Raw genomic sequence first — 19,941 nt, forward strand, 5'->3', positions numbered from 1 at the left:
TACCAATGGACGATTTCTGCTACCATCCATTTCAGACCCTAATTTGAAGCTACAAGAAGAATATTATGGAGGCAACCATGATTTGGAGAAGATGAAGACGAGTTGAAGAAGAGAACATTTCTCTCCTATTTCACATTAAATTATGTCTCATATTCTTTCTTATGTGGCATAAGTATGGATTGCTGTCATTTTTAAAAAATGAAGAAAAAAAATCCCAATGCATACGCGGTTGGCATGTGACATCTCCCTTAAAGGTTTAAAATGATAGAATCTTAATATGACAATGGTGTTTTTGTAGAAAAAAATAAAAAATACAAGAGGTAAACCATAAGTCATCTATATAACATCATATGTTTTAAATTTGTATTCATGCATGTGATCTAATTTTAATTTTTAGGACATAACACGTTGAACCCCTTGAAAGCTAAAATTTTGGTATTAATCTTGAATGATTATAATTCCTTTAGAAACCTAATCATGAGGTCTGAATCTTGAACTTTCAAGATGAATTTGTTAGATTTTATTTATTTCTATATTAAATGTTCAAAAATACAATCAAAGAGGTTTGTGTATTAAAAACTAACGTGAGTAAACAATGTTGCTAATACTTTGACACAAATTAATCGCACCATCACCTTAAATGCTCAAATTCTATATTCATATGCATTTTATATTTAGATAGTAAGGAATTACAATTTCTGTCTTTTATTTGATGTATAAAACATGGTATCACTAATATAGTCCACCATTTCATCATCAACCAGCTCAAGCAAAGTCCTCATATATTGGTATTCAACTCAAGTTGCTCTGCCAATTTCTCTAATATATCTTTCAAAAGTTTTGCTGGCTCTTCTTTCTCTAATTCCACTGCACCTTTTTCTTTGGCTACATCAGCAAAACCATTTTCATAATAAAGATCAAGATGAGAATCATCGCACCTGCACTCCTCTTACTTGGGGAGTATGCATCAGTGTGTCTATATCGTGCAGAGGGCCAACCAGCATTCACTCGCTGCACATATAAGTCCAAAGTACATTCAAAAGGAAGGGGCGAGCTCAAGCGCAAGCAACAAAGAGCTTGCTTGATTTTTGGGCCGACTTATAATTGAGGCCGGTGTACCATCTCACCAATCATAACCATGCCTTAGCCCACAAGTAACAGTTCGACAAATGTTTAGACAGAGACCAGAGGCATAAATGACCATTATTACCATTACATCCAGAAAATGGAACAATAAGGATTAATAACAAATTGATTGGACATGATCAATAACATATTGAAGATCTATCTCTGAATATTGTACCTATGTTTCGTGTAAACATGTAACTTGGAGAAGCAATAAACAAATAATGATATCAAGAAATAATGAAGAGGCCGACTTTAAAGCTATGACTCAATGTATTTGTGAAAAACCGTGGATTTAATCGAGTTTCACAAGAAAGTTAAGAGTAAACATTTTCATTCAAGATAAATCAAGAAACATAAAAACCATTTACAAAGTTAACAATATATGTTCCAAACATATTTCTTGGAGAATTTGTTTTCTTTAAGGCCTGTTTGCTATCCTAATTCCTAACTCTCAATCACAGTTAAATCAATTAGACTAGCTCAACAGTCAACAAGAATAGAACTTTACTTACAAAACATCACACGCAAAATGTTGTTTCAGAATAACATGTTCCTGAAAACATCACTTAAATTAAACTACTCAATCACTTCTCTTCATCAGCACCACCGCGAATCCGATTCTGAAGATGTTCCAAGCTAGCCACTCGCGGCAAGGAGTTTGTTCGGCCTATCTTGTTCCCTGCTGCAGTGTTCTTCTGCATACTTTCAGCTGAAGAAACAATGCCTCCCAATCCATTATTGACTCCTCTTATATTATGACTTGCAGGCATAAGATTACTAGAAGCTGGTTGACAAAAGTGATTATTTGAACCTTCAGGCACAGATGCATCAGCTGATGACTCAGAAGGGCTTCCATCAAATAATGACATTCCCATTCCCATTGTTGATATCTCAGACATTTCATTAAACATCATTGGATTCAATCCGGTAAATCTTTTAACCGTCTCTTCAGCCATCTTCACCTGAAACGGTAAACATGTTACATCATTGTCGATACATATAAATCAACTAAAAATGGATCTCCCTAGTTCAGATAGATATCCTTGAATTCACGCAATCAGCGCAATGGTGATCAAACGTCTAATCTTGACCTAATAATCACTGATGCACGGACTACGTGAACTCAAAGTATAGGATTCCTATAACAAATCTTAGGAGTAAGTAGCTAAAGTATGCATTCACGCAGTCAGCGCAATGGTGACCAAACATTATGCATTCACGCAGTCAGCGCAACGGTGACTAAACATCTTTTCTTGACTTAATAGTCACCGATGCGCTGACTATGTGAAGTCAAAGTATAGGATTCCTAAAGCAAGGAATTACCTGTGCCCTCAATCTTTCAACATCAGCTTTTAATATTCTGTTGTCAACAGCAGAATCATTGTATTTTTGAGACACATCTGTTAAACTCTTAGACAGTGAAGTGTTTTCACCTCTTAATTGAGAGACCTAAGATAGAATATTATATCAGCAAAAATAGTTATTTGAAAGATTAAAATCGAAACATAGATCAGAAAAAATTAACATGAATAATGCATACCTGTGTTTCAAGCTCAGATAAATGAGCTTGCTTTCTTCGTCTCGAACGTCTAGCAGACTCCCTATTAGAAAGCATCCTGAAAGGCAATTTCATTAAGCATTGAGCTCTACAAACTATCCTAAAGAGCTTATAAAAATAAGCTGAAAAACACCTTAACAGATAAACTCAAATAAGTCAATCCAGACACGACTACTACCACAAGGTTTGTTATGCAAAACACATTCATTACCTTCTTACTCTTTTTGCATCAGAAGGATTCGTGTCACCATTCATATTAATCTCTCCCTCAGCTTCCTCATCATCTGATGAACCACTTGTTGTTGACCTGATTGAAACAACAGGCTTCTTCTGCACATCTTTATTCTGCAAACCTTTTAAAGCAGGAATAGGTCCATGTTCAGAAGCATCAGGTGCATGTGATCCATTGTCAGGTTCCTGAGATTTCACCAAAGATCCCTATTGCCATAAACATCAATTAGACCAAAAACCTATAAAGCACAGAACGCAGACACCGATACTCACACGCTGACACAGATAATTACATATATTGGTTTCAGACAGTAACACGTATCAGACACCAGACACGTCTTTGTTCAAACTATTTGAATTATAGAGAAAGAGATATATATACCCGAGACATGGCGAATGCGGCGCAGGCGAGTTCAAGTTTGGTTTTGAGAAAAGCTTGGTAATCTTCTGAATTATTGATATTATTATTATTGTTATTATTGTTATTGATATTGAGTTTGAGATCAACGTTGGAAGAAGAAGTTGAAGTTGAAGAAGAACAAGGCTTTGCATGAGAAGTATTAGCAGCAGCTTCTTGTTCTTGTTGCTGAAGAAACTGTTGAAAAGCCCATTCAGAATCACTTCTATTCATCTTTGATTCTCCTTCTTTACAAGCCTTAGATGTTAACCAATATTGTTCAGTGATTTCTGCAATTGAAAACACTCTTTCCATTCTCTTTTTCTCTACAGCTTTTTTGTTATCACAGTAACACTATATATATATAATTCTTGCGTAACAAATCACAATGAAAGTTGAATCTTGAACGAGATTTTATTACCATAAATAAACTGAAAGTGTGACATGGAATGACATGGCAACCTCATCCTTATCCAAATAGAAACCTTTTCAAACCAAATTGTTTGTTGGATAGAATCTGTCGTTTTCCATTCAACTGTTGTTATTATTATTATAAAATTATCTATTCTTGGAAACAAATCTGTATATACCATGTTTTAAAGAAAGTATATTTCTTATTCCAAATTATATAATAGACTAGTGGAATAATATGAATTATTCCAAAAAAATTGGGGAATAAATTTTTTTTATGAAAAATTATTTAATTGATTTTTTATTTGAAGTTCCTTCATAAAAAATTATTTATTTTTAAATAAAAACATATAATAGTATAAAATCATTTATGATACAATATGGAATAAACATGTGGGGTATGTAAATTGATACGTTTTAAACAAAGGCTTTGTCTAATGTAAACAATAAACATATGGGTGGGGTAGGTGGGATATATGTAAATTGATATGTGGTATTTAAGATAAATGAGTATAAATTATTATTTTATGGTTCAATTTTTTGTTATATTTATTTATATTTAATATTACGATAAGCAATTTATTAATATTTATAAATCAACTATATAAATAATAAACATAGTTGGTATTATGCTAAAATGTTATTTTTTTGTCATAATAAGATTGATTTTATATAATAAATAATTTTATGTTGAATGAATGATAAAAATAATTTTATGTTGGATAGAATCTGTCGTTTTCATTCAACCAATTTGTTGTTATTGTATTATCTATTCTTAGAAACAAATCTATATATACCATGTTTTAAAGATTCTATTTTTCTTATTCCAAATTATATTATTTAATAGGCTAGTGGATTGGAATATTGGATTAAATCAATTTTGGGAAATAAATTATTTGATTAGATTATTTCAAATTTATTATTTGATTTTAAAATTAAATTAATACCATCACACGTTTTTGGTTATGAATGGATTTATTTTTTATTTTTTGAAGAAGAAACAGATTGACTTTTAATTTTATGTTTTCGGTAAAAGATTTTGGAAATTGAAAAGAATACTTAGTTATATTTTTTTTAGAAGATTTTATTTATTTATTTGGTCAATAGATGGTAATAATCATTAAAAATTCATACATATAATCATCATGATTATCCGTATTAAAAATCTTAGGATAACGTCTAACCTAATAATGTCAATTTCTGTTAAAAAAATTATTTTTATAATTATAAAAAGGAAAAAAATTAAATACAATTTTATAGGTGTAGTTTTTATTATTTGTCAATGAAAATATGACAAGTATGGGTCTGTTTGGTAAAAATAGCGGTTGACTGATAAGCTAGCTGATAGCTTATAGCTTATGACTGATGACTGATGACTTATAGCTTATAGCGGATGGTTGAGACTGATAGCTTATAAGCTAATTAAAGTGTTTGGTAAAATTAGCGGTTCAATTAACTTATAAATGTAAAATGACATAAAAGATATTTAATATATATTTATTTCATTTTAAATTAAAATAAATGATAAGGGTTAAAAATGGATTTTAATTAAAATAATAAGGATAAAAAAGGAAGAAAAAATGATAAGCTATAAGACATAAGCTAAAACGCTATTTAAAATAGCATCTGGAAAATAAGCTATAAGCTAGTAAAATAAGCTATAAGCTCGTGATGAAAAGACCGTTACCAAACGGGTCTAAATTATCATATGAGCTTATAAGACATAAGACATAAGCTATAAGCTCAAAAATATGGCTTACCAAACAAAGCCTATATAATTTTCTCTGACATGTATGCAAATTTCTCCTATTTTCACTCATTAAATGATATTTAAGTATATTTGTCATATTTTTATTAAAAAATAGTAAGAACCACACCTAAAGAATTGTACCTATGTTTTGTCCTTATAAAAATAGGATTGTCATATTATATATTATAGTTTAAAAATATTATTTCATTAAAACTTTTTCAAAAATAATAAATTTATTATAATTCATTTTATAAATTAAAATAGTAATTTTGATATTCAATAATTTTGATAAAATTAAATTATACAACTTTTCAATAAGATGTATTAATTTTTATGAAAAAATATTTTAAATAACTTATTATTTATATTTTTTAAAATTTAATATCCAAAATAAAATTATTTTTTATGAAAATTATGAAATTAATTTTTTATTTGAAGTTCTTTCGTTAAAAAAATTATTTATTTAATAAATAAAAACATGTAGTATTATAAAATCATTCATAATAAAATATGAAAACCAACATACCCTATGAACACATCAATCTAGAGATTTGTCTAAATAAGTTTCATTTGAAATAATAAATAATTTTATGTTGACCCAATGATAAAAATTAATTATTGTATGATGTAATTGTTATACAACAAGTCATTTTTTAACTTGCTTACGAAGTTTTGTGATTTTCTTTTTAACAACATACTATAATTTATTTATTACTGTAGGATTTATTTTTAACATTTATTTTTTCTCTTTTTTCTCTTTATATTCTATTTAGTTAGGCGTTTCTAATTCATTGAGTCATTGAGTGACTTGATTGCATTAAGTTTGAGTATTTTTTTACCCACCTCCTAACTTTCTTAGTCATTTCTGTCGAATTTACCAAAATATCCCTTGTTTCGGAAATACATTTTCGAAAATGTACTTTTATTAAAAAAAAATGTGTTTTCGGAAATGCACTTCCGAAAACACGAAAAAAAGTGTTTTCGGAGATGCATTTCCGAAAACACCCTTTTTTGAGTTTTCGGGGAGGCATTTCCGAAAACACCTCTTTTTGGGAGAGGGGTGTCTTTGGAGATGCATATCCGAAATATTCCAAGACCAAATTGGTCTCGGAAGGTTTCGGATATACACTTCCGAAAGAATTCAATAATTATTAAAAAATTAAAATCAAGGTGAATCAATACAATTAATAGGTATAAAATCAAGGTGAATCAATAAAATCAAGGTGAATCAAAATTTCCTAAACAATTTTAAAGTTAAAAATTATTTTACTAACTTATATAAATCAAAAAAAATTTAATTTCATAAGTAAATTTTGAATTATATAGAGTTAAATATAAAATTTATTCATTAAATAAAATTAATACAAAATCTTTTTTAAATTTTTTTATACTAAATAAAAAATTATAACTCATTTTTAATTATGAATCAGAATAAAAATATATAAATATATAATAATAATTATTAAATTTGTAAGTGAAATATATAAATATATAATATATAAATATATAATAATTATTATAAATTAAAACTCATTTTTTTAATTTTTATAATTATTATATAAATATATTTATAATTAATATATAATAATTATTATATAAATATATAAATATATAATAATTTTTATAAATATATAATAGTTATTATAATTATTATATAAATATATAAATTAAAACACTCATTTTTTTAATTTTTTTTGTAAATATATAATAATTATTATAAATATATAAATATATAAATAAAAAATTATAACTCATTTTGTAAGTGAAATTATTTTAATTTTTTAATTAAAATTATTTTAAATTTTAAAATATGAATCAGAATATAAATATATAATAATTATTATTCATAACTCATAAATTATATCAAAATATATAATTATTATTATTATTCATTACCCATAAATTATATCAAATTTATTATATGTGAATTAATTAATATCCTAAAATTAATTTTTGAGATTTTTAAATTTTTTTTTTCGGAGATGTATCTCCGAATTAATTGGGATTTTTTTGGAAATGCACTTCCGAAATCTGGAAAAATTTAGAAAAAACAATATTTCGAAAATGCATTTCCGAATCGGGTAAAGTGGGGTTTTCGCTGGGGTGACCCATAGAGAGTTGGGTAAAGAAAAAACCTTAAGTTTTTACGTGTTCTATTTTTTCTTTTAACAAAAGTTGTTAAATTCAACCACACACTTCTATTATAAAACTCAATCTTCTAGGTCAAAAGCCTTTAAAGAAGAAATATGTGACGCTGTTAGTTGCTTGCTAAAGTGAAATGTAAATGTTGAGAGTGGAGGAACTAGCACCAAGAAGTCTCTTACAATCTGTTCCTAGACATTCATAACTGTTAAATTGTAATTCCTTGTGTCGAAGCAGGTTGTTGCTCGAACACAAGGTGTGTCGAAGTGTGTAACAGTTTGTTACACATAAGTTTGTTTTTAAATCTAGATAGATTTGATTTAGATTTAAAATAGATTAGATTTGATTTAGCTCCAAAATAGGTATTTTGGGCTTTTATAGTTTTGGGCTTTGGCTTAGGGAGAAAGCTAACCTAAATCTATAAATAGGGAGTAACCCTCATTATTTGTAATCAAGTCATTATCTTGTATTCACAGAAGTTGCAGTTGCAAGTGAATAACAGAATTTCCACAGTTTGTGGGCAGAGAGAAACTCTGCAGAAAATACTTTCTCCTTCTCTTTTAATATTTCCGCAAACCCTAATCCTATTTTTCTTCATTGTCATCTTTAACGTTAAGGAATTACTCAAAGGTTTGAGAGTCTAATTCCAACATCTGGTATCTAGAGCTCCGGTTAATCGATTCAAGGCAAGAAGAATGGCGATGGCAATGAATCATCCGAATAGGCATTTTCCAGCAACACTACCAATTCTGAAAGGAGATAACAATGAGAATTGGTGCAAGCAGATGAAGGTTGTATTCTGTTGTCAAGATCTTTGGGATCTTGTAAAAGAAGGGATAGAACCGCTTGCAGAAGGTGCGAAGGAGGAAGAAAAGGCCGCACATAAAGAACTGAAGAAGAAAGATTATAAAGCTTTCTTTATAATCCATCAATGTCTGAGTCCAGACAATTTTGAAACGGTTAGTGATATAGAATCTTCAAAAGAAGCTTGGGAGATTCTTGAAAAGTCTTTTGGAGGTGCAGAAAAGGTGAAAGAGGTGAAGTTACAAACTCACAAGAGAACGTATGAGCTGCTTCAGATGGAAGATAGCGAAAGCATAACTGATTTCTTCACTAGAGTTACGAAACTAGTGAATCAAATCAAGATATGTGGAGAAGTGTTAACAACAAAAGCTGTTGTTTCGAAGATATTGAGGTCTTTGGCTCCTAAGTTCGATCACATCGTGGTAGCTATAGAAGAGTCGAAGGACTTGTCGAAGTTGACAAAAGAAGAGCTTCAAGGGACGCTTGAATCTCATGAACAAAGAATGGCTGAAAGAGCTGAAGGCAAGTCGAAGAACGATGTGGCTCTGCAGGCTCAGTCAGCAAACGAAAAGAAAGGCAAAGGAAGCTGGACTGGAAATAAAGGTAGAGGTGGTTACAACAATTCGACTGGTCGAAATCAGCAAGAAGGAAATTGGTCGAATCAGAGAAAACCCTCATATCAAGGCAACCAAAGAGGTGGTGCTGCAGGTAGAGGAAGAGGTGGTGGTCGAAAGCCTGACAAGAGTCACATTCAATGTTTCAACTGTCAGAAGTATGGTCATTATTCGACAGCTTGTCCAGAAAAGAATAAAAGTCAAGAAAGTGATGCAAAGCTTGCAAAACAAGAAGAAGAAGACGAGATGTTGCTGATGGTCACAACAAAAGATGAAGATAAATTCAAGGACCAGTGGTACTTGGATTCAGGATGCTCATCACATATGTCTCGAATAAAAGATTGGTTTGTCAACATAAAACTCTCAATGAAGAACATGGTGAAATTTGCAAATGACAATACTTTAGCAGCTGAAGGTATTGGTGATGTAATGATTACGACGAAAGATGGAAAGAGGTCAGTAATTTCCAATGTGTTGTACATACCAGGCATGAAGAGCAACTTACTCAGCATTGGGCAGTTGGTCGAAAAGAATTACAAAGTTTCGATCGAAGACAAGATGATGAGAGTTGTCGATGCAAGTGGGAGGTTAATCTTGAAGGCTCCTATGTCACAGAATAGAACCTTCAAGATCGAACTCAATGTGATGGAGCACGAGTGCCTTGCAACTGCAGCTAGCAGAGATGAATGGATATGGCACTATCGACTAGGCCATCTCAACTTCAATGACATCAGAGACTTGAAAAGAAAGAATATGGTTTCAGGACTGCCAGAAATCGACATTCCAAATGAGGTATGTGAGGAATGTGTGCAGGCGAAGCAGCACAAGAATAGCTTCAGCAAGGATGCAGGAAGCAAGTCGAAGGCAATCCTTGATGTCATATACTCTGATGTATGTGGACCAATCCAGGTGGATTCGAATGGAGGTAACAAATACTTTGTTACATTCATAGATGATTTCAGTCGAAAACTATGGACTTACCTGATCAAGAAGAAAAGTGAAGTGATCGAAGTATTTGTCAAGTTCAAATCTATGGTCGAAAGACAAAGTGGTCGAAATCTCAAGGTTTTGAGAACTGATGGTGGTGGAGAATATGTATCGAAAGACTTCGACATGTTATGTGAGAAAGAAGGGATTATGCATGAGGTGGTGCCACCCTACACTCCACAACAGAATGGAACTGCAGAAAGGAAGAATCGAACCATCATGAATATGGTGAGAAGTATGTTGAAAGGCAAGCATTTACCTAAAGAATTTTGGGGAGAAGCAGTGTCGACTGCAACATACATTCTAAACAGATGTCCGACGAAGAAGCTAGAAAGAATTACTCCAGAAGAATGTTGGTCTGGTGTAAAGCCTAGCTTGAGTCATCTGAAGGTATTTGGATCTATAGCACATAGACATGTGCCAGATCAGTTAAGAAGAAAACTTGATGACAAGTCGAGTCAAATGATTCTTATAGGATATCATTCGACTGGAGGATACAAGTTGTTCGACCCAGTGAACAAGCAAGTAGTGATCAGCAGGGACGTGATCATAGATGAGCTTAAAGAATGGGATTGGACTGAAAATGTCAAGAAGGATTCAGTGAGAATTCTTTATGACGAACCAGCTACTGAAGTCGAAATAGAAGAAGTTCGACAAGAAGAAGTCAGAGGTGATGCAGGCTCAGGCAGACCTCAGAGAACAAGACACATGCCTGCAAGGTTGCAAGAATGTGTGATTACATCAGATGATGTAGTCAATGATGAAGGTGAGCTGGTACATTACGCTTTCTACGCAGATGTCGAACCTGTCAATGCAACTGAGGCATTGAAGGATTCGAAGTGGGTGAAAGCTATGAATGAAGAATTGAAGTCCATCGAAGACAACAATACTTGGTCACTTGTCGAATTGCCTCAAGGCAAGAAGGCAATTGATGTGAAGTGGGTATACAAGGTGAAGTGTAATCCCAAAGGTGAAGTGACTCGGTACAAGGCAAGGCTTGTGGCAAAAGGATTTCTTCAAAAGGAAGGAATTGACTTCGATGAGGTCTTTGCACCTGTTGCCAGGATCGAAACGATCAGGTTAGTTGTTGGTCTAGCGAACATGAACAATTGGCACATGTGTCAGATGGACGTTAAATGTGCATTCCTAAATGGACCCTTAGACGAAGAAGTCTATGTTGCACAACCAGTTGGGTTTGTGAAACATGGCGAAGATAGAAAAGTGTACATGCTGCATAAAGCCCTGTATGGGCTGAAGCAAGCTCCAAGAGCTTGGAATAAGAAGATCGACAGTTTCCTAAGGGAGAAAGAATTTGTGAAGTGCACAACTAAACATGGGGTATATGTAAGATGAAGCAAGAGTGAATTGCTTATACTATGTCTCTATGTCGATGACTTGTTGATAACAGGTAGCTGCAAGAAAGAAATCGAAGGCTTTAAAGGTGATCTCAGCAAGGAATTCGAAATGTCGGATTTGGGCAAAATTTCATACTTCCTTGGCATCGAATTCTACAAGAGTAGTAGAGGCTTGATGATGCATCAAAGAAGATGTGCAAGTGAAATTCTAAAGAGATTTGAGATGGAAGAATGCAATTCGACTTCGACACCTGCTGAAACAAGATTGCAACTGTCGAAGAACCCAGATGAAGAGGATGTCGACCCAACCTAATACATAAGACTCATTGGGTCATTGAGATACCTTTGTCACACAAGGCCTGACTTAGCATACAGTGTAGGTATGATAAGTAGATTCATGCAGAAGCCAAAGGTATCGCACCTAGCAGCGGCGAAGAGGATACTGAGGTATCTGAAAGGAACTCTCGACTATGGCATTCTGTTTCCTGCAGCTGATAAGGGAAAAGAATGCAAATTAGTGGGTTACACCGACTCGAGTTGGTGTAGTGATGCTGAGGATCGAAAATCCACAGCTGGTTATGTGTTTATGCTAGGTGGTGCACCAGTTGATTGGAGTTCGAGAAAGGAACCAGTAGTGGCACTATCATCGTGCGAAGCAGAGTACATAGCTGCTTCTCTTTGTGCATGTCAAGCAACATGGATGGTGAACTTGGTCGAAGAGATAATAGGTAAAGCTCATGGAGCAATTACAATGAAGATCGACATCATGTCAGCTATCAATCTAGCGAAGAACCCGATAGCACATGATCGAAGCAAGCACATCGAAATGAGGTTCCACTATCTTCGAGAGCAGGTAGCTAAAGGGAAGATGAATTTGGAACACTGCAGAATTGAGAATCAGATTGCAGATATCATGACGAAGGGAGTGCTGGTTGAAATATTCAGAAGACTAAGAGCTATAATGAATGTAGATAGCTTAGACACAATGAATTAGGTGGTGTGTTAAATTGTAATTCCTTGTGTCGAAGCAGGTTGTTGCTCGAACACAAGGTGTGTCGAAGTGTGTAACAGTTTGTTACACATAAGTTTATTTTTAAATCTAGATAGATTTGATTTAGATTTAAAATAGATTTGATTTAGCTCCAAAATAGGTATTTTGGGCTTTTATAGTTTTGGGCTTTGGCTTAGGGAGAAAGCTAACCTAAATCAATAAATAGGGAGTAACCCTCATTATTTGTAATCAAGTCATTATCTTGTATTCACAGAAGTTGCAGTTGCAAGTGAATAACAGAATTTCCACAGTTTGTGGGCAGAGAGAAACTCTGCAGAAAATACTTTCTCCTTCTCTTTTAATATTTCCGCAAACCCTAATCCTATTTTTCTTCATTGTCATCTTTAACGATAAGGAATTACTCAAAGGTTTGAGAGTCTAATTCCAACCATAACAACTAAAATTGGTGCAAATTTTATATAAAGCTTCATATTTCACTTTTATATCAATGATCTTTGATCAAATTTTATCATGAAAGATTTATTCATATTAATTTCGACACACACCCTTGCAAATCTTTCACACTTCACATCTAGGATGTTATGATTGACCTTTACATGAATATTGCTTATTATAAAATACAAGATTTAAACTAGAGAATCGAATCCAAAGCATAGTATGATTGATTGTTGCAATAGATAAATAAAATCAGTTTACCATTTTTAGACACTATTATTAGTGTGATCAAACACCATCCAAAGACCTTTTGATGTTATTTTATGACCTCCGGAAAGACACTCCAATAATATTATGTTATATGCGATTTTCAACTTTTTATGTCATTTTTCTATTTTTTTATTCGGAATAGTTTGACTTTAAACACTCGTACGTTTTGCGGCAAGGTCATGCATGGGTCAACAACATGTTGCTCCTCAAACTTTCAGGTTTTCTCCTAGCACACTAAGACATGTTGAGTCACTCTGTCATGTCTCAATATGTCTTGGTTGTTAGTTATTTTTTCTAAAATCAAACAAGAAAATGCATATCATAATCAACAAAGCAGAAACACTATATTAGAAAATAAAAATTCAAAACAATCTATAAAATAGAGATTCTGTGATTTAAATATCCAGACTAAGGTTTTGAATTTCAAAATTCGAACTACACAGAACTATAAAATAGAGCATGCAACGAATCTTAAGCTCAAAAGTTCAAAATTCAAATTAAATCTAATCCGTATAAAACAAATACAACATTTTTATTGCATGGAACTTAATATAGCATAATTGTAACCTATTTAGAAAATGCATGCATCCTAAATATAAAAATAAAAAGTAAGGAAATAAAAAACTTATGAAATGCGAGAGATGGATAATCTTGGTTTGAATATAGTGAATTAGAACTTGATAAATATGCTTAGCTTGAATATACTATAGTAGAAATTCTGAGAAAGATTGAAAAATCTTGGTGAAGAGTAGACAGTGATGAATCTCTTTCACTTGTTCAAATTTGAGGAAGTGAAAGAGAAGAAATAGGAAAAGGTCTGGATGCAAATACTTAAATAGTGTTTTGGAGTGCATCAGAATTCCAAAATTTATTGTGTATTTGATGTGTCCAAATATTGGAATCCAGATACTTAAAAAAAAAAAAATTAAAATTTTGATAGGATGTGCTATAAAGACATGGATGTGTAATGAGTAATGGTCTAACAAAAGAGGCCCATTGTTATGGACCCAATCCAATTAAATTAAACATGTTTTATTTCAGAAAATAAAAATAAAAATGTAAACGGAGTAGAAAGTGAAGCAAGATAGAAGAAAGAGATGACGATATTGAACTGCGTTTCGTTTTCTTCTTCAATTTCAATTCCAATTCCATCCCCAATTTCAAGACAACAACAACCCTATAAACACCTCGCTTTTTCTTCGTCTTCCTCTCTATATTCCACCTCAAGGGTTTCGATTACTCCACGTAAGCAATTCCGAAGAAACAATGGTTTCACTTGCAACGCACTTTTCGGATTAGGTGTTCCCGAACTCGTTGTTATCGCCGGAGTTGCCGCCATCGTTTTTGGACCCAAGAAATTGCCTGAAGTTGGTCGCAGCATCGGTAAAACCGTCAAAAGCTTCCAACAGGTTTGCTCCTTTTTCTATCTTCAAAATCATTCATTTTAATTGCATGTTTTTTTAATTCATAACTCATTCTATGAATGTTTTGTTTAAAATGAAAAGTAATTAGATGTTAAATGATATACATAACTAGTAACAAACCCGTGCATACGCGCGAGTTCTGGTTTGGTACTGATATTTTGAATTGCTACCTCTATAGCACCAGCACCTCTCTGTCCGTGTTTGTATCCGAAACCGACGCCGATACTTTAATTTAGGTTTACCGAGACTCAAGAATTTACTCCAATATTCCGGCTTAGTAATTTTATTCCTGAAATCCATAGCAAGCAACTTTACATTGTCTAAGAATGTGCAATTGTGCTTGATAGACTCGGGTTGATTTCGGCATCTTGGACAGTTAGGATTCATAGTCATCTTTCTTTTGAATATTTCCTCATTGGTCAAGTCTATTAGGACCCTTCCAACCAATGTAGTCAAGCACGAGATCTTAAGTAGGATCGATCGGATTGTGAAATATAGTAAAATTCGGATCGTTAGACAGCACATAAGATCCTATCGAAGGGTAAAAGGGTAATGTCATACATAAATATACACACACATACACAAACACAAAAATCATAATACAGGCCCAAAAAAAGACCCAACATGTTTTTTTAACGATCTTGCTTCTAAAAGCTCGATCTTGACCATGCCGCGACGAAAAGCATCTTACTCTGATCGTAGTACTCTCAGGAACCCTTAGGTCTTAGGATCTTACGATCCAGCACTCGATCTTGACTACACTGCTTCCAACTCCACAGATTTTTTTAACAAAGGATTGGGATCAGAGTCAGGGTTCAGCGCTCAATAAGTTATATACAGTTTTAGTAGAGTATTGACCATAAAAAAAGCTTCCTACTAGGAATATCTGCAGAATCATTAATATTAGGAAAGTTATACTATGAATAATTTGACAGACATCAGCAGGAATAAAAGCCACAATATTCCCCATTTCCATTCACCATCATTCACATAGAAAGAAATGGGAAAACTTGCTTGCTCTTGAGGAGCTTTTTGGGAACAAATATCATTCAAACTAGAAACGATATGAAGCCATCAATCGATTCAGAAATACACGTCATGGCCAAACTTAGGAGTCTAAGAGATATTTGCAAAAACACTGGGCCAATTGCTTACAATAGCTCTCCTAATATGCAAACTATAGCTCTTAAATTCTATATTTTGGGATTAGAATTAGTGCCGTGATTATATTACGCACTCGTAACCTATACCCACAACTTTTCAGGATTAGCCACTAATTGCCAAAGCAAGTTTAAAATGTAAGCCTGGTTTGAAACTCTCAAACTTCAAAAACCAAGACCACTGATATCTCAAGCGTTGCCATGAACTCGAGCAGCCAAATAATTTGGATTCTGGCATTGACTTTCATGAACCAGTGAATCCTATGGTGTGATATATACAAACTGATAAAAACTTTTGGCATTGCATATATTGTTATTTATCATATTTTGTAAATCTTGTAGGCAGCAAAGGAGTTTGAGTCGGAGCTTAAAAAGGAACCTGATTCCACAGGAGGGGAGCCATCTGAGAAACCTATTGCTGCGAGCCAACAGGAGAAGCAAGATACTGAGGTGTCTAGTTCTAAGGATAGTGTATGACATTTGTAAAAGATGTGATATGATAATGTATCAAATTTTCGCCATGACAATATGTCAAATTATCGATGAGAAAGACGCCAAATTAATTGTTGACAGTGTTTGCACTTGATGAAAAGAAGAAAAAAGGTCATTGTATACAGTGTTCAACATTTTTTCAGCATATGATATTTCTAACCATTAAGATACATTCACCTGGCTTTAGAAAAAAATTAAAAACAGTATAGAAAAAGAAGTGATTGAGAAAACTCTTCTTTCTAGCTCCTTCGTCATCAGTCGTTCTGTCGACCGTCATAACACCTTTGACCACCGTAAGACTGTTTTCTCTTGCCTTCATTAAGGTGTCTCTCTATTTTGTGCTAAGTTATTTTCTAACATTTGTTGTATATTGGTTGAAGAAATCTTATTTTTTGTTACTATCGGTGTATAATAAACATCCAGCTACTTGTTCATTTTAAGTGCAAGAAACATTGAGAAAATTGTTAAGCAAGAAACACAATAATTTTAATTTGTTGTCTTTAACTTCTTTTTTTCAATTTTTTCATCTCTGTTTTTTTTTGGTTGCTGTGGTTTCTCTCCTTTTTATCAATTATTTAACTATGTTATTCAATTTTTCAGGTTCCTTTACTTGAGAGTATGATAAAAAAAATTTCATCTAAAAATATTGATTGGAAGTCATTGATTAGTATGAAATTTGATTCATCACAATTTATTCAGAAAATTTCTTTGGCCACCTCCCTACTAGGGCTGTATTTGGGAATGCGGATCCGAGAACCGGACCGGGATCCGAACCGCTAGAACTGGTCCAATGGACCGACCGAAACAGTGAACGGGACAGTAATGGATAAAAAAAATATCCGAATCCAAAATGAAGAACCGGACCAAATATCCAATGAGTAACCGAAAGTAAAAATATAAATAGCTTTGCTACATCATTTCCTCACTTTTTCCCACTCCCTCTCTCTCATTCACTCTCAGACTCCTCTGGTCCTCCTCTCCTCCCTCTCTCACTCACGTGTCTCTCTTCCTCTCCTCCTCCCATGTCTCTACCTCAGCCACCTCCGACGGCCTCCTCTTCCCCTCCTTGTCTCCGATAATAACTCCTCATCCTCACACACTAGTTATTGTTTTTACTTCTTCTTGAATCGTGATTTCGTGTATCTGTTTCAGAGAGATATCTTGGAGTATCTTCTTCGTATAACTGTAATGTATTCAATCTTTTTGTATTGTTATATTTCACATAAATTTCATGCTATTTACCATGTTTGCATGTTAGGTTTGATGCTTCGTTCCATAGTATGTTGGTGTTTTGCCCTATTTTGTTTTGCCCTAATTTGTTTTGACCTAAATTTTTTATAAATGAAATGCATGTTACAATTTTGACCTAAGTTTTGCCTATTTCAATTTTCAAGTTTGATTAAGATTAATAAATCGTTAGGGTTTTCTTATACTGAGTTTTTTTGATTTGTAAATGATAATAAAGCTCGATTAGGTTTTCTTATACTGTTCTAAATAAAGTTGGGCTTCTGTTGTTGGGTTTTGTTACAGTTTACTATTATATTATTGTTTAATTCTTTGTATTTTCTTCCATGTCGTTTCAAGATTCATCATTGACTCCTCCAACAATGGTGGATGATCTTATTGATATCGAGTTGTTGCTTGGTGACATCGGGGAAGAGGAGACAACGGATGGAGGTAATTTAGAGATTGGTGAGTTGATGGATATGGAGGTTCCAGTTCCGAGTGATACAACTACTCAAACCAACCCCACTGATAATACTACTACTCAGACCCCTACTCAAAATACTACAAACACAAACACTGATGCTTCAACCCCTCAAGTTGCCCAAGCTCAGAGTTCCCAGAGTCAGAGAAATGCTGATGGTAGAGCTCCTCGTCCCAAAAAATCTGCTGTTCATTCTGAAATGGTGCTGATTGTAGGTCCAGATGGCATTAAGAAGTGGAAGTGCAGATGGTGTGGAAAGCTTTACACATATGATTCAAAGTGGAAGAGTACCTCTAATGGTAAGAAACATTTAGATGCTTGTATTCAGAGAAGGTTAAGGTTGAAAGGAAATAATGAGAAAGAGTTTGCTCAATCTAGATTAAACATAGGTGATAATACTCCTAGTTTAGCTACTTGGACATATAATCATGCTAGGGTTAGAGAAATTGCAGCACACATGATTCTAGGTCATGAATTTCCTTTTTCTGTTATGGAAGGTGTTATTTTTAATGAATTTCTAAAAGAGATTTATCCATGGTACAAAAAGATTACTAGGCAACAGGTTAAGTTTGATTGTGAGACATTTTATGAGGCTGAGAGAATTAAAATGAAAAGGTCTATGGCTTTGATTAATAGGGTCAGTCTCACCACTGACTTGTGGTGGTCTGGTGAACAGAGGATAGGCTATATGACTGTGACTGGTCATTTCATTGATTCAAAATGGCAGCTTCATAAAAGAGTTTTATCTTTTAAGAATGTGCCACCACCACATTCTGGAGAGGTTTTGTGCAGGGAATTGATAAAGGTAATGGATGATTGGAGAATAAGGGATAAGGTAGCATTTATTTCTGTTGATAATGCCAGTGCCAATGATAATTGCATTGCTAGGTTGAAGAGGGATTATTCTGGTAGGAGAAATTTACCCTTAGGTGGTAAGTTATTTCATGTAAGGTGTTGTGCACACATCTTAAATCTGTTGGTACAGGATGGGCTTGATATGATTAAGGTGTCTGTTGATAAGATAAGAAATGGTGTCAAATACTTGCTCAATTCTGAAACAAGATGCAAATCATTCAAAAAGATTGTTGATGAGTTGCAACTTGAAGGCAGAATGCAAGTGTTGGATACAAAGACTAGGTGGAACTCAACTTGGTTGATGTTGTCTACTGCATACCATTACAGAGAAGTGTGGCCTAGATATGCTGAGGAAAATGGTGCATTTCTCAGTTTTTTGCCTGATGCAAATGATTGGGAAGATGTTCATGATATTTGCAAGTTTTTGGAGGTTTTTGCTGATGTGACATCAATTATTAGTGGCACATCTTACCCTACTGCTAATCTGTTTTTGTCTGAGCTTTACAGAGTGAAGGTTTTACTTGATAATCCTTCAAGAATCTCACATAATCCTCAGTTGCAGGCCCTTGCTAGTGAAATGAAGTTGAAATATGACAAGTATTGGTCAGAGTCCAATACATTGATTTCTATTGGTGCAGTTCTTGATCCAAGGTATGAACATCTTAGCATATGATGTATGATTATTATCTGAGGCATGATTAAAATTCTCTGATCTTGATATGAATGATTATTATCTGATGCATGATTGGTATCCTGTTATTGATATGTATAGTAGTGAGTTGTGACTTAATTATGTCTTATTAAGTTGCCTTGCTGCTGGTTGTGGTTTAATAGTGCCTACTGCCTGCCTATGATGTAATCTTTTCTGGAATTGTATGAATTATTTATGATTACCTGAGGCATATGATGGATCCTGTAATCCTGTTCTTGATAGGCTCATTTAAGTTGCCTTGCTGGTTGTGGACTTGTGGTTTAATAGTGCCTATGATGAAATCTTTTCTTGAATTGTATGAATTATGAATTATGATTACCTGAGGCCTATGATGGATTGTTTTGTTGATATGCATATTAGTGAGTTGTGACTTAATAGTGCCTATTTTCTCATTTAAGTTGCCTTGCTAGTTGTGGTTTAATAGTGCCTATGATGACATGTTTTCTTGATCTGTATTATTAGAATTCAAGATTCTGAGGCCTATTCTGTTACCTCT

General features: G+C 33.5%; 3 protein-coding genes across 3 annotated transcripts; 2 read left to right on the plus strand and 1 right to left on the minus strand.

Moving 5' to 3' along the window:
* Positions 1 to 1,442: 1,442 nt before the first annotated feature.
* Positions 1,443 to 3,709, minus strand: LOC131610665 (light-inducible protein CPRF2). The gene is made up of 5 exons (XM_058882668.1): positions 3,300 to 3,709; positions 2,898 to 3,124; positions 2,669 to 2,744; positions 2,452 to 2,577; positions 1,443 to 2,090 (listed from the first exon to the last, which is right to left on the minus strand). The coding sequence occupies exons 1-5, from the start codon at positions 3,627 to 3,629 to the stop codon at positions 1,713 to 1,715; spliced, it is 1,137 nt and encodes a 378-aa protein (XP_058738651.1). The 5' UTR covers positions 3,630 to 3,709; the 3' UTR covers positions 1,443 to 1,712.
* Positions 3,710 to 14,141: 10,432 nt separating this feature from the next.
* LOC131610666 (sec-independent protein translocase protein TATA, chloroplastic-like) lies at positions 14,142 to 16,340 on the plus strand. The gene is made up of 2 exons (XM_058882669.1): positions 14,142 to 14,503; positions 16,021 to 16,340. The coding sequence occupies exons 1-2, from the start codon at positions 14,192 to 14,194 to the stop codon at positions 16,153 to 16,155; spliced, it is 447 nt and encodes a 148-aa protein (XP_058738652.1). The 5' UTR covers positions 14,142 to 14,191; the 3' UTR covers positions 16,156 to 16,340.
* A 1,401-nt stretch (positions 16,341 to 17,741) lies between these two features.
* Positions 17,742 to 18,874, plus strand: LOC131615056 (zinc finger BED domain-containing protein RICESLEEPER 2-like). The gene is made up of 2 exons (XM_058886571.1): positions 17,742 to 18,810; positions 18,864 to 18,874. Exons 1-2 carry the CDS (start codon positions 17,742 to 17,744, stop codon positions 18,872 to 18,874), a joined length of 1,080 nt encoding a protein of 359 aa, XP_058742554.1.
* Positions 18,875 to 19,941: the final 1,067 nt, after the last annotated feature.

This window comes from Vicia villosa, linkage group LG6 (assembly GCF_029867415.1).
Source record: "Vicia villosa cultivar HV-30 ecotype Madison, WI linkage group LG6, Vvil1.0, whole genome shotgun sequence".
Lineage (NCBI taxonomy): Eukaryota > Viridiplantae > Streptophyta > Magnoliopsida > Fabales > Fabaceae > Vicia > Vicia villosa.

Coding starts and splice junctions, on each gene's coding strand:
- LOC131610665 (XM_058882668.1), bottom strand. CDS start 3,629: ATGGAAAGAGTGTTTTCAATTGCAGAAATCACTGAACAATATTGGTTA. Junction 2,745..2,897: donor GATGCAAAAAGAGTAAGAAG/GTAATGAATGTG, acceptor ATTGCCTTTCAG/GATGCTTTCTAATAGGGAGT. Junction 2,091..2,451: donor TTGAAAGATTGAGGGCACAG/GTAATTCCTTGC, acceptor TTACCGTTTCAG/GTGAAGATGGCTGAAGAGAC.
- LOC131610666 (XM_058882669.1), top strand. CDS start 14,192: ATGACGATATTGAACTGCGTTTCGTTTTCTTCTTCAATTTCAATTCCA. Junction 14,504..16,020: donor CCGTCAAAAGCTTCCAACAG/GTTTGCTCCTTT, acceptor TAAATCTTGTAG/GCAGCAAAGGAGTTTGAGTC.
- LOC131615056 (XM_058886571.1), top strand. CDS start 17,742: ATGTCGTTTCAAGATTCATCATTGACTCCTCCAACAATGGTGGATGAT.